Source organism: Python bivittatus, unplaced genomic scaffold (genome assembly GCF_059951505.1).
Source record: "Python bivittatus isolate LINGU-HERP-01145 unplaced genomic scaffold, Pbiv_v1 ctg000020_np1212, whole genome shotgun sequence".
Taxonomy (NCBI): domain Eukaryota; kingdom Metazoa; phylum Chordata; class Lepidosauria; order Squamata; family Pythonidae; genus Python; species Python bivittatus.
Genome location: NW_028277030.1, coordinates 4,437,323 through 4,450,875, shown reverse-complemented (window position 1 = coordinate 4,450,875; position 13,553 = coordinate 4,437,323). Strand labels below are relative to the sequence as shown.

The window sequence follows — 13,553 nt, the reverse complement described above, 5'->3', positions numbered from 1 at the left end:
AATCTGCAGTAAAGCACTATTAATACTGGATATTTTTTAATGGCTCCTTTAGAGATTGTGTGAGTGTATGTGTGTGTGCCTTCAAGTCAATGTTGACTCCTGGTGACTTCCTGGACTAGTCCCTGCAGTTTTCTTGGCAAGTTTTTAGAAGTGGTTTGCCCTTGCCTGCTTCCTAGGGCTGAGAGAGAGTGACTGGCCCAAGGTCACCTGGCTGGCTTTGTTCCTAAGATGGGACTACAATTCACAGTCTCCCGGTTTCTAGCCTGGTGTCTTAATCACTACACCAGACTGGCTCTCTGTTTAGAGATAACTGAGCTAATATGTATGAATCATTTTCCTTTCTAACAAAACTTCTCCTTAAAGTAACTACTTCAGTATTACCTCAGAATATTACACAATGCATTGTAAATGGGAACATCCTTACCTAGCTTGATAATACCTTTGATTTAGGAGAGGCAGAATTCATGGCAACTACTTCCTAACAAAAGTTTTAAAGATTCAAACTGGAAATACAACAGGACAAATAAGCTATTTTTACACAGTGGAGCCTCAACAAAATGTTTAGATTCAGAAACACAAACATAGAATGGAATAGAAAAATCCTGTGTAACCTCAAATTACAGCTTGATCTGCCAGCCTTTTCATAGACAAGATCATTATTACTATTTCCTTCCAACATCAACCAGAATCAACTCTCTAGAGTGTCATGATGGACATGACAATAATAATAAGCACATCTGAAAGTTGAAATAAAGTAAGGAAATACCAGTAAAGCACACAGGGTCACATTTAGGCTAGAACACAGACCATCAGTGGCTAGAACAGAGTTGGGCTACTGTGTAACTTTAAAGCTGAAATATATTTTGCACTTTCAGGAAAATTGCATTCCACAATATAGTACATTCACCTCTATCTATTGAGAAGGCAAACACTTTGATCTAACTAAGACTTTATATAACTCTAAACATACAATCGCTCTGATTCTAAGTTTCTCTTTTCCTAACAAGTAAAAGTTGATCAGTGTGGTGTAGTGGTTAAGGCACCAGGCTAGAAACTGGGAAACTGTGATTTCTAGTCCCGCCTGGGTTGCCTTGGGCCAGTCACTCTCTCTTAGCTCTAGGAAGCAGGCAATGGCAAACCACTTCTAAAAAACCTTGCCCTGAAAACTGACACTGTGAATGTGTAAGCATAATGTTTGTACTCATGTCTGAACAGTATTTGACATCTAACACTGTTGTAGCAGTTGATAATATTTCTTTCTGGATATTATTACCTCTTCTGGTTTAATTCCCCAACAGATATTATGAAACTAAAGTCCTATGTTTTGAAAGGTCTTTTATTTAATGTTATATGAAATTTCTTAGGATACAGATCTCAGAATATATAAGCGCTTTAAAGAAAAAATAGTATAATTATCTTGAGTGAAGAATACATTTTAAAAATATTACTAATTTCTAATTGCTACTGATGGGCAGTATATTTTATAATGCTGACAAAATGCAGCTTATTAATACAGATAACATACAGTTAACCGTATGTAATACAGTTAAACACTAGCTAGCTTAACAGTTTCCCTGTCCTGCTTCTCTTTGTCTCATCAGTCACTGCCTTCGCCTGAAGTACCTTTTAACAGGAACATACTCAAGCCAAATGTTCATTCCCCAAATGCAACAATGCCAGCATGTACATAATCATTCTCCTGCTTAAAAGCTTTTCTTAGTCTCTCAATGAAAGAGGTAGTGCCACATATACAAAGGAGTGCATGCACTAAATTTCCCATCTCTACATGGAATGCACCGGTACTATGCTGTACACAGGCCATTTTAATATTATGGGCTTCAATATATTTCTCTTCTATTTAATGGAAATATGAAATAATTGAAATGAGCCTCCCTAAAGTCAAAACCATTTATTATTTATTTACTACACTTGTACTGTGCCTTTATTTCTTATAGGAGGTGAAGGAGATGTATATGAAGGTGTATATATTCATGTCTTAACATAAGTTATATGTTAACATAAGCATAACAGTAGGAAAATCAGAATTTTTCTGTATTTTTTCCATTGCTCAATTTATATTTTATACCATAGAGCAAATAACAGCTGGATGGAGAATCATCAGGAAATCTCTCCATTATTGCAGCCCCCAATAGAGCTTCTCCACAGCTGCTTCTGAAGATCATTAAGAACAGCCATCAATCTCGTGTTATCATTTCTGATGTACTTTTAACAAGTTACTGCAGCCACGGAGATAAATTTTAAAATATTTAGTTTCATTAATCAGGCCTGCTGTATCTAGCTGAGTAATTGTGTGACTTAAGTAGCATGATTATCAAGCACCATACCTAAAATGAACTAATGGTAAGCTGGTACAGCAAACTCAGTTATTATCTCTTTATGACAAAACAGTTTCCTAAGAATTTTAAGACTGATTTCATTGACTCAATATCCTTTTGTACAAATAAATGTGCTTTAAGTAAGAATACATATTAAGTTGTTGTTTAAGCCCTGAAGGGTCCTAGAACAAATAGGGGTCAACACTGTAAATCAGAAGCCAAAGGAAATAATTTTAACTTTGGCCACAATCTATTTCTATCATGAAATTTTATTTCTGCTAATAAGACTTCTTTCAAGAAACAAAGTGGAAGAAATAAATGTACTAAAAGAATTCCATCAGTTCCAATGAAGTTAACAAAACACCTGATAAAAATTATTTCAGAATCAGTTTTATTTGTCTGGATAATTTTTAAAGTCAAAACTGTACTCAGCCTAAAAAAGTATGATGATGTCTAGGGTCTTCTACTTCTGCAGTCAACTCGTGTATTGACAGGAATTGTGTATATACTTTCAAAAGTGCTTAATCAGGAAGTCTGCAATTATATAAAAACAGAGGCTTCTCAGCTGCTTGTCCATAATTATCACATTCATGCCCTTTGATTTCCCAGTCCAAGAAAAGTTCTGTTCTATTTCCTCCCAGTCCAAATACCAAAACATATATTATTCAATTTGTATCATTTAAAGTTAAGAACAAAATCTTTATAACTTTGCTGTTGGATCAGAGGAAAGAAACAAAATATTACAAAAGAACAAAAACAAAATGTACTACTATGATATCCAAATAAAAGTTTGGGTACTCAGTTCACAGATATTTTAAGGGTAAATCCAGATGGTTGATTTTTAACTGCTGCACATTCCAGCACAGAACATCAAGTGATACTTTGTGAATTCCAGTTGTTGTTGTTGTTTTCATGTAACTATAGACATGTACTGGGGTGGTGTAGTGCTTCAGATTAAAAGGCATAAAAGTACCTTGGAATGAACATGGACATGCCCATAGCATCTGTTGGCAACTACTTGTGAAAAAGGAATTGCCCACTTAGGAAAACTTGTTCAGTAGGCATATATAGATTCCTCTTCATAATAATCCCGCAAGTATGTCATTACAGAACGAGTATCACTAATTTATACAGATAAATATAAGCTGTACTGCATGTTCCTTCAGAACCTAAAAGCGGCATATAGTTCTAATAAATAAGACTCTCTCAAAGTTGCCATAAATGGTAATACTTATAATTATTAGGAATCAAAGTTGAGAAACTGGTCAGATTTTTTTTTTTTTGCTGCAACTATAACAAGTGTTTAGAGAGGAAACTAAGCTATAAAGACAAAGAATACATATCTCAGGATAGCACATGCCAAGCACTAACACTTTTCTTCAAAAGAAGCACATCTATTTGAGCTATTTCCCATAGCTCAGTATTACCAGAAACCCTTCCGATTCACTATCTTACGTCTTCTAGCTCTGCTCTTCTTTCCAAGAGAAAGACCCAAGTGGCTACCAGGGACGTACCAACTGAGAGGGGCTGGGGATCATACAGAACAATCTCAGTTTCTCATTCTACACCTAAAGATAAAAATGTGACGTTCTTCATCCCGTGCCTCTAAACATGACAGTGCATCATACTAATTTGTAAAAAGTACCAACTTCAAATTTCACTTGGTCTTGAAGCTAAGTAACCGTAGCCAACTAAGCAGTCAATATAATATCCAAAAAGTATGGATAGTGTAGTAATAATGAATAGAATAGATAGAATTGCTGGATAGAAAATACAGTTGAATTGAAGCCAGTTTGGTTTTAAATGATTTTGTATTAAATGCTTATTAAAAGTTGAATACTGTTCTTTAGAATTATAAGAATGTTTTTGTCCTAGCTTAAAAATGTGAAGTTATCTTTTGAGAGATAGTCATAAGAATCCTTCTAAATATATCATCTCATGGTTAAGACAAAGTAAAGCATATAGTGGCCTCAGTATTTCTGACAGTTGCATTTTATGCAGCAAATCTCTGCCACTTAAAGAATTAGGCACCACATTTAAACTCCCTCTGGAGGTCTTACAGAAAGATATCACCATTCTCTTAAAACCAAAATATTCTTTAAATTGGTTGATAAATCAGAAATAACGATCCATAAATAACAATCTCACTTTCTTTATACCAATTCATTCTGGATGTACATAAAAGAGAAAATGGCATGCACCAGCTGGTCTTTCTAATTAGTAGGACACCTTCTACTAAATCAAGATTTATAGTCTGGTCCACTGCAGATGATAACAAATCACACTATAAATATGGAATGAAATATGTAATCTATGGCTTTATGAAACCTACATATTGTGGGCCAATAAATAAACAATAAAACAAAACTAAAAACAATTTTGTGGTTTCATTACAAAGGAGGATTGGATTAGTTCACTGTAAATCATCATTCCTAATATTTATTATTCTTATTGTCAGGAGGAGGAATACTAAGTTCCAAATGGTCTACATATGCTAACTTTATTATAAACACAATTATTTTATTATTTAGCATAAACAAAAGTAGAACATTGTAAAGCTATAATAAGACATACATAACATTTTATATTTATTGCCTTATTTATCATTCAAAGTCAAGGGGAGTTCTTACTACTTTATTCAATGTTGGAACACATCTTACCCCTTGCAACATCAGACCATTAATACATATTGGTCAAACCTATCCTTTATTGACTCTGATGTCTAGCCATAAATATTGTGAGATGTAGAAACAGAATTATACTCACATCATACTTTGTAATTCTAGAGTAAAGTTTGTTGATCTCCCAGTCCCTCTTCCACTGCTAGATGGAACAGCTGACATTGGGCTAGGTCCAGTACTGCTCATCTAAGTAAATAACAGACAAGAACCACATATGAAATACAGCAAATAAGCCCCACAAATTTTGGGGGATATTTTAAAATATCAAGCCTAGCTGTGCTCCATCCCAAAATTTACAATACTTTCTTCAGCATGTGGAAAGTTTTCAGGATATATTTATTACTTTATCAAATAGGTATGCAAAAATAATTAATACCAATAATTAAGGTGACTTCAGTCTTTATTTTGATCAATGACTAGCATAAGCATATAATATTTTCTCTAATGCTAATATAAAAGAAGTCAGCATTTAATATGTAAGTTGAATTATATCAAATTTATATCACCTTACAATAATTACTGTGAATCTTTGATATAATTCAACTGGTGTTAAATTTTGATCCCTTTTTTTTATATCAATACTAGATAAAATATCAAATCAAATGTGTTAAGGATACATCTTAAATATTTTTTAAAAAATGTACTATAAAAATGCATTTTTCCCTATATTTTTTAAAGCTGAAACATTTGCAGTCCAAATATCTGAAATTATACTTGCTATTATATTAATCAGTAACAGTTCTCTGGTTCTTTCAATATGAGATGTCAGAGCTGAATTGGCATTTTCAGTGGGATCCATTTCTGGAGCTTAAAGAGATGATTCTTTAAAGGTATTGTTTCTCTGGTAGCAAATACACAGACAACATTAGGGCTGTGCAAGCTTCAAAAATGATTCAGAGGAAGTGCTATAGACCTTAAACAAGCGCAGCTCTTCTTGGTCATTTATGAGATCTTTTTTTCACTCTTGTGATCCTGAAAAGGTATTGCTGCTTTAAGGATTGCCTGAGCAACAGCATCTTTTTTCAGCCTCACATGTGTTTTTCAAGTTTCACTTTTTTATAGAATTCATAAAAACAAATAATATACACTCAGTCCTGAATAAAACTAAAACAAAATCCTATTCATTAGTCTGTAAAACCTTACATGAACTTGCAAATGTCTGAATCCCAAAGCAACAACTTGTGGAAACAAGATGTGTAACTAAGGGTAGACTAGACCAGTCAGGATCAAAAAATAAATATATAAATATATAACCAAAACCCCATACAATACTGGCAATCTCACCACTGAGATGCAATCTCACATGAGAATATAAGTATTTTTGAAGTTTTTTTAAAAAATGTGTTACTGTTATTTTTAAATGTAATTTAGTTTTTCCATAGAAGACATCTAGGGGTATTACAGCTGGATTACAAACTTACTTCAGTCCATCTGAACTGTTTGAGAAAATACATTTTTAAATTATTATATCCTACTCTAAGTGTAGTCTTCTTTGTGTATATCCTTCCCTCTCCCCCCAATAAAATCCTTCCAGGTTTCTTCTCTTAAAAACTGTCATCTTCAGGGGCCATGGGAATGAATCTTCTCAATCACTCCTCACCTTCCCCCCCCGCCCCCATTGGTTTTTAGAGATGCCATTAAACCTGGCTATTCTAAAGATCCTGGGGAACAGATTTGTTACGAAGGGAACCCTCCTGTTACAAATATTTGTACAATGCTTCTGTTCCGTGGGTGCTGAGCTTGTTGTATTGATTAATTTTGTATTTTCTTATTGATGAAGGTAAGCTGCCCATTTTAGATTGGTGTGACATAGAAGTTGTACTAAATAGATTATATATACATAGTAGTAAATGGAAAGAAGGCAGGCAGGCAGGCAAATTCTAAAGCCTATATCCCCTTCCAGACTTCCTAGGCTGATGGGCCAGGTGCATGTGGGCACTCACCAGTTGCACTTACAAGTAGTTTTTGTTCAATTTTAAATGCCTGAAGAGGGTTAATGTGACTAGGCACCATTAACCTATCCTTTTTCAATTAATAAACTAATCATAACAAAGCATTTATCTTCACTTGCTATTTCAATTTGTATTAACTTCCTTTTTAACTTTTCAAACATATTTTATGGAATATTACTACTAGTCTTGCTATTTCACTTATGTTTTGCTACTGGACCATTAAACACACTGGGAAGATTCTTTTATTAAGACAAAAATACTTTCTCTGCATATAGTCAAAACACATACTGAAAATCAATTGGTAATCAAATATTTTCTCTTCTGAAGTCAGATATCCTAACTTCAAATTATTTAAGAATGTAACATACTGTCCATTTTTAATCTGCATGCATGGTGAATTTACAGATGACAGAAAAGGATTTTCAAGGAATAAAACAGACTAATAACCTGTAAACTCTGCATTAATATTCAAGACATTCTCCTTTTTCAAGAATGCCAGTAGACTTCCAACACATTTCTGCTATATTGCATTAATTGTTTATGAAACTGGCTGGATAATCCTGTATTTCATGCAATCTGATATCTTGTATAGAGTGAATACTGTTACATACATACATACATACATGTATATACACTCACATATACTGTTCACTGCATGTAACTTTAATATTATTCTAGTACATTCACTAGCCTCTTCAACCTTAACATTAGATTACTATGAACATTTTTCTCTGAATACAAGGGGCTATTGTCTCTTAAATGAAGCAAAGCAGAGCAAATCTTCTGTTTACCCACTGCTGTCAAGTTACCTTGATTATCACTCTCTCACTTTCTTTTTCACTTCTTTCAATAAGCTAATTATTTTTATTGTGTCTAAATTATCTTGGATAATTTAATATATATTTTATATATTTCATTAGGTTTTAAGAAGAAAAGTTACCAACTTGTAGATTACCAACTTAAAGATATAAATCCATAATGGCTTGATAAGCGCTATTTTATATGTGTTCATTTAGTCTGCTTAATTCACTTAGAATTTGAACTAAACCCATTCCCTTCAATATATCAACCTGGTAAAACTTTTTTTGCAAGCTATATTTAACAGTAACTGCAAACCCACACACATATATATAATTTATGTTTACTTAAAATGTTTATCTGAACAGTTTCCTTCACAAACTACTTCTCTGCCAGCATCTCTTTTTTTTTTTAACCTGGGAGTTTACGCAGATTCTGCCCAGCCTAATATTTTTCTTTCCAAACTTTAGATGTCTTTAAAAGTAAAAACTATATCAATTTTTTTTCATGATCTTCAATGGTTCAGATCTAGTTTAAAATGTAATCTAGATTATTTGTGGGGGCTTTTCGGGGGTCTTAAAATGCACTGAATTCCCTCTTGTGGTCAAAGAGAGGAATTAGCCCTTGGAGGGGAAATCCAGTACCGTAAGTCAGAGCCATCACCTCCCCCTCCTCCCATTCCACTGACCTCTGAGCATGGTTCTTTCCAGTGTCAAGACAGGCAACCCAGGAGAGCCAGAAGAGGGCATGCTGAAAGAGGGAATCAGATCTACTGGGTCATGTACTCCCCTAACTTCTCAATGCATCTCTAACAAGTTTAAACTCTTCCTCTGGGGTAGATATTTTTTCTTTTAATACAGAGGATGGATAATCCTTTAAAAAAGAACACCTTGGATTTTGGAGGCCTAACTGCCCACATAAAGCAATATGCATTTCTACACAGGTATAAGGCTGCAAATGCAGTTTTCTGTGGGTGGGTGTGTCCATCTGTCTATGTGTGCACGTGCATGTTTCTTTAAAGGCAATCTGAAATAGCATCAGGGTCTTCCTTTTCTCCCACACCTGCAGTGTTATAGGTGGTTTACAACACACAGTAGGCTACAACTGTAAATGATAAAAAACATGTGACTTCCCAACACTTCACTTACTTCTCCCACAATGGGAAAACTATGTATTACTGTACTGTGCTGATTAGATCACATTATAAACACTGCAGATAATATCCTGCACTTAATGAAGTATGTGCATCAAAGAGCATTTGCATTTGGGCTAAAAAAACTTCAATAATAGTGCTTCAGAAATTAAATGCTCTTTCCTAAATCACTCTGCACTTTCCATGTTCAAATTGGGTAAGACTAGTCATTCCCAAAGGGGTTTTATTACAAACTAAGTGTAAAACCTGAAAATCCCCAATCATTTTAAAGGTGCTTTAGAGTATTCATTGAAGTTCATGGAATATCATAGAATATTACCATCACAAAATGTAAGGTTGGAAAGAACTTTGCAAATCATTTAGTCCAAGTCCATATTCAATGTAGGAATCTACTACTACAGCATCCCCAATACCTCCAGAAAAGAATAGTCCACCATCTTTTGAGACAGTCTATCCCATTGCTGAACAATTCTTACCATTAGTGATGTTAGACCTGATGTCCAACCAAAATCAACTTCCTTTTAATTTTTACCTATTGTTTCTTATCCCACCTTCTGGAACAATTCTGAACAGCCCTTCCAATTGAAGGCACCTATCATACCTCCCCACAGTCTTCTTTTCTCTAGGCTAAACATACCAAACACCTCCAAGCATTCCTTGCATGTTTTTCCCTCCAGGCCCTATCATCTTGGCTGTTCTCTCCTGGTCAGGCTCCAGTTTGTCCTTGTCTTTCTAAAATGTGATGCCCAGAATGGGATGTAGTATTTTAGGTGTGGTCTGACCACCACAGAAAAAAGAGTATCTCTTGATCTTGACACTATATCTTGTCAATATAGGATTGCATTTCCCATTTTTCAACTACATCATGCTAACTGATATTCATCTTGTAATCCACCAAGACAACTAATTTTTTTTGCATGTATGGCTGCCAAGTATGGATCTCTCCCCACAGCACATTCTCTACCCATGCCTTTGACATTTCCTACCCAGTGTAGGACTTTCCATTCTGAGATTTTGCTGGTTTCTACCCATTATAACAGCTTGCCAATGTATTTATGAAACTTAATACTGTTTGCTATCCTTCCTGTCTTTGTGCCAGCTGTACATTCAGTAATTGTACTTTAATCCCTCATCTAAATCATTTATAAATATGCTGAATAGGACAGGGTCAAGAAGAGGGCCTTGCAATACACCCCCTGACACCTGACAGACTGATATGCACACACTGGGCATGGTAGTTCAACCAGCTTTGAAGCTATCTAATGGTAGTACAGTACAGCTCATATTTTGCTATCTTCTCTACTAGAACCACATGGGAGACTTTGTGAAATGCTTTGCTGAAATCAAAATCCACTACATCCACAATATTTCTGTGATCAATTACTCCTTCACTCTATCATTTTTTTTCCCCTTTCTGTTGCTTCTCCCTCAAAATCCCTCCTGCTGTAACCAAGACATCCCATCACTAGTAGTCACTTGCTGTCAGCTGAACAGGGTAGACTAGGTAAATAATCTTGCCATACAACTGAGTAACATAAAAACCTATTCCCCATGCAACTGGAACTACTTTAGCGTAGAACACTAATGTGGCTGAAACAGCATTAAAGGAAAACTGTCTTCTACAGTTCTCCCGGTATAAGAATACAATGAGCAGCTGCAGGCTTCCCCAAATATGCAGGGCTGTGATGGGGGGCGCTGAGTTGGAGCTTGTATGAGCCCCTTGTTGGAGGGGGAATTATCTCAGTGCCTTGTTTAAAAAACAACAAAAAACAGTTCAGTGACATCAGAAGTCTTGGCCTTCTCAGTCACCCAGATGGAACCCACAGGAGAGGGTTAGCTTCACTTCTTCCAGCAAGAAGGTAGGTCTTAAGTTCTTCCTATCTCGAGATGGAAAGCCCTCCCTTTCAGTCTTTAGGTTTGCTTTTTAGAAATGGTGGTGTCTCACAGCTCCATTTTGAGGGCCGAGAACAGAAGAATAATTTAAAAAACATGCAGGAGACAGCGCCAGCCGTACACACACACCCCGATTTGCACCAATGCCACAGTTGGAGGCTGTAAACAAGAAGGCACCGCCACTCGTAAACCCCACGTGGCCGCCGGACTCAGCGGCGCAGCGAAGCCCAGGAGGTCGGCGGGCAGCAAGACAGACTCTCCTTCCCCCTCCGTTCAAGTCAGCCAGCTTGTTAGCAAACTGGCAGGACCCCGCAGCCCACACGTGACCCTTTCCCGGCCCAGGAGAGCCACATGTTCGCTGTCATGCACGCTTATTCGGCTCAGCAGAAGCAGCCAGAGCAAGCGCCTTTGTGAACATGCATGTAATTCCACCTATTTCGTTCATAAACCAGAGCAGGAACCGAGTTGCTAAGCCGGTGTTTCTCAGCCGAGAGTAAACCGAAGGAGTCTAGGCAGGACGGGGCTTCCTTCCCCCGACTGGCTCGGTCCTGCTCGGAAAGGAAAGCCGAGGCGCGGGCCCTTCGGGTCTTTCCCCGGGTCCCGGGCGGGGGGAAGGTGCGCTTTATCCCCGCCTCCGCGCACGCGGCCGCCTGGGCGGGCAGAGGCTTCCCCCACGGTACCTGGAGCAGCCGCGGCTTTCCGCAGGAGCAGCGACTCAGCAGGCGGGAGGAACCATGGCGGCGCTTCCTGCGGGAGTCGCGGCGAAAGACGCGTCGCCTCTGATTCGCGGACCCGGCCGACAGGCTGGCCACGAGGCCACGCCAGGAGGCGCGCTTTCGGTTTAGGTGGAGATGCGCCTCTGCTTTACCCTGATCGTAGATTTTGCACGGCTGTGTACTTCTTGACCAGTGACTTAATTATTGCCCCAAAGCAAGGGGAGTTACTGTACTACAGAAAAAGCAGGGAGAGTTTTGCCTCCGTTTTGGACAAAGTCTTCATTATTTCCCCAGATAAAGAACGCATAGCGCGAGCGCGGCAAGCTTCGTTCCCAAATTGCAAAGGCAGAATATGAAGTGTTCTGCTGAGATGCGGAAAACAGCTCATCAGACCACCTTGTCCCCTTTAAAATAATTACTTCCCCAACCAAGATTTTTTAGAGGGTTTAGATAATTAACTTTTTTGCACATCAAAGTCACATCCTATGCATGTCCTATTTCCTTTCTTCCGGACATTAAAAAAACTGCCAAAAGCAGAAGCACTCAAATCAATTTTCTCCAATAAATCCAACTAACATGAAACTCAAAACCTACTGTAATATTCAATGGGTCAATGTACTGCAGTTGCTCTTGCTTTGAATCTAAATGCAGCTGCATGCCATATCCTGCAAAGTGAATTCAGATGTTCAGATGGAATAAGAGATTATTTCAACATGCTTTAGTTTATACGTGAACCCGTTAGATGATGATAATATTTGATTAACACTATTTAAAACTAGTAATTATGAAGTTCTAGCTAAATGTATGTGATATTTGCCAAATTCTTTTCTTCTAAAGTCTGTTCATAAAAAATATATATAATACTTTAAAAGGAAGGAGAAAATATTCCATAAAAAGGATTTTAGTCATAGTCCTCTATATGAAAGCTATCACGCACAGCAATTTAACATGTCATTTTGCACACCTCATAGTAGTTTCAACTCCAGGTCGAAATAGCATTCATGCACAAGTACTCTCGGGTTAATCTAAATTTCAGGGCACCTAGAATTTAATCTTCTCTAACTTTGCTTAACAAAATTATATTCCTGAATGCCACCTCTGGAGATAAACTTCTGAAATGTTTATATGAATCCATCCTAGTTGTGTACAGAACATAAGTACTATAGTGCTATAGGTACTGCTGCCTTCAAATTAATCTTCACTCCTAATGACTTCATAAACATATCTCTGTATTGTAGTTTCCTTGGTAGAAATTTAAAAGTAGTTTGTCATTGCTTTCTCCCAGGATGTTTCTTCCTATAGTTCTGGTCTACCCAAGTACTTGCCAGATCAGATCCTGCTTAACTTCCTAGCCCAAACTGGTTTACAGAGTTGCACTTACAGGGAATAATGTTAAGAGCCTGATGGCAAAGATACTTTAGATTCCTGTATCTACAATTTATGGGAAACCAATAATGCTTCTGTTCAAAGCCGAGAATATCAATTTATATGAACTCTTAACTTGGAAGTAACATCAAATAGACATATGATAGCAATAAAACTCATCCTAGGAAAGAGTGCCATTTCTGTCCAATTGACATTTTTTTCTAAATTTACCATATTAAAATTAAACTTTTTCCAAATCTCAAACTAAAGTTGTTAGGACTGTATATGCTTTGAAAATTATTCAGAAGAACTTAGACCTTGTGTCAGCAGAGCATTTCTCTGTTTTTCATTAAAGTAGCCTCTTTTTTAGGCTTTTGTGCAAGACTGAGAAAAAGTTGTGCCTGCTTTAAGAACTAATCTGATGGAAAACTGAAAAAGCTATTTTAATGAATGGCAGAAAAATGTTCTGCTCACCCAAGGTCTGAACCTCTTCAATGCTGAATCGTTTTTGAACTGTGCACAGCCATAAAGGATATCCCAGCTTCTTATATCCTACCCTTATCAATGGCTAGTCGATAATTTTCTGCACTGATCCTGTTTCTTCTTTGTCCTTTATTAAGAGCTGGATTTCCATTCTAGATTCCTGTTTTTCAAAGTCA

At 36.8% G+C, this 13,553-nt stretch overlaps 1 protein-coding gene across 5 annotated transcripts in view; it reads right to left on the bottom strand.

Annotated features, from left to right (window-relative positions):
• The window catches only part of SUPT3H (SPT3 homolog, SAGA and STAGA complex component), a 271,532-nt gene extending 259,910 nt beyond the window's left edge, over positions 1–11,622 (bottom strand). For 2 of the 5 annotated variants that reach the window (XM_088133748.1, XM_088133742.1), the window contains exon 1: positions 5,103–5,203. Coding sequence is in view for 3 of the 5 variants with exons in the window: in XM_088133730.1 (XP_087989856.1) it covers positions 5,103–5,203 (101 nt within the window). In the remaining 2 variants the exon portion in view is untranslated. Of the gene's footprint in view, positions 1–5,102; positions 5,204–8,455; positions 8,478–10,942; positions 11,095–11,493 lie in introns of those variants that run through there. The other 3 variants (XM_088133730.1, XM_088133734.1, XM_088133738.1) reach the window with 3 other exon arrangements.
• Between the last annotated feature and the right edge of the window lie 1,931 nt (positions 11,623–13,553).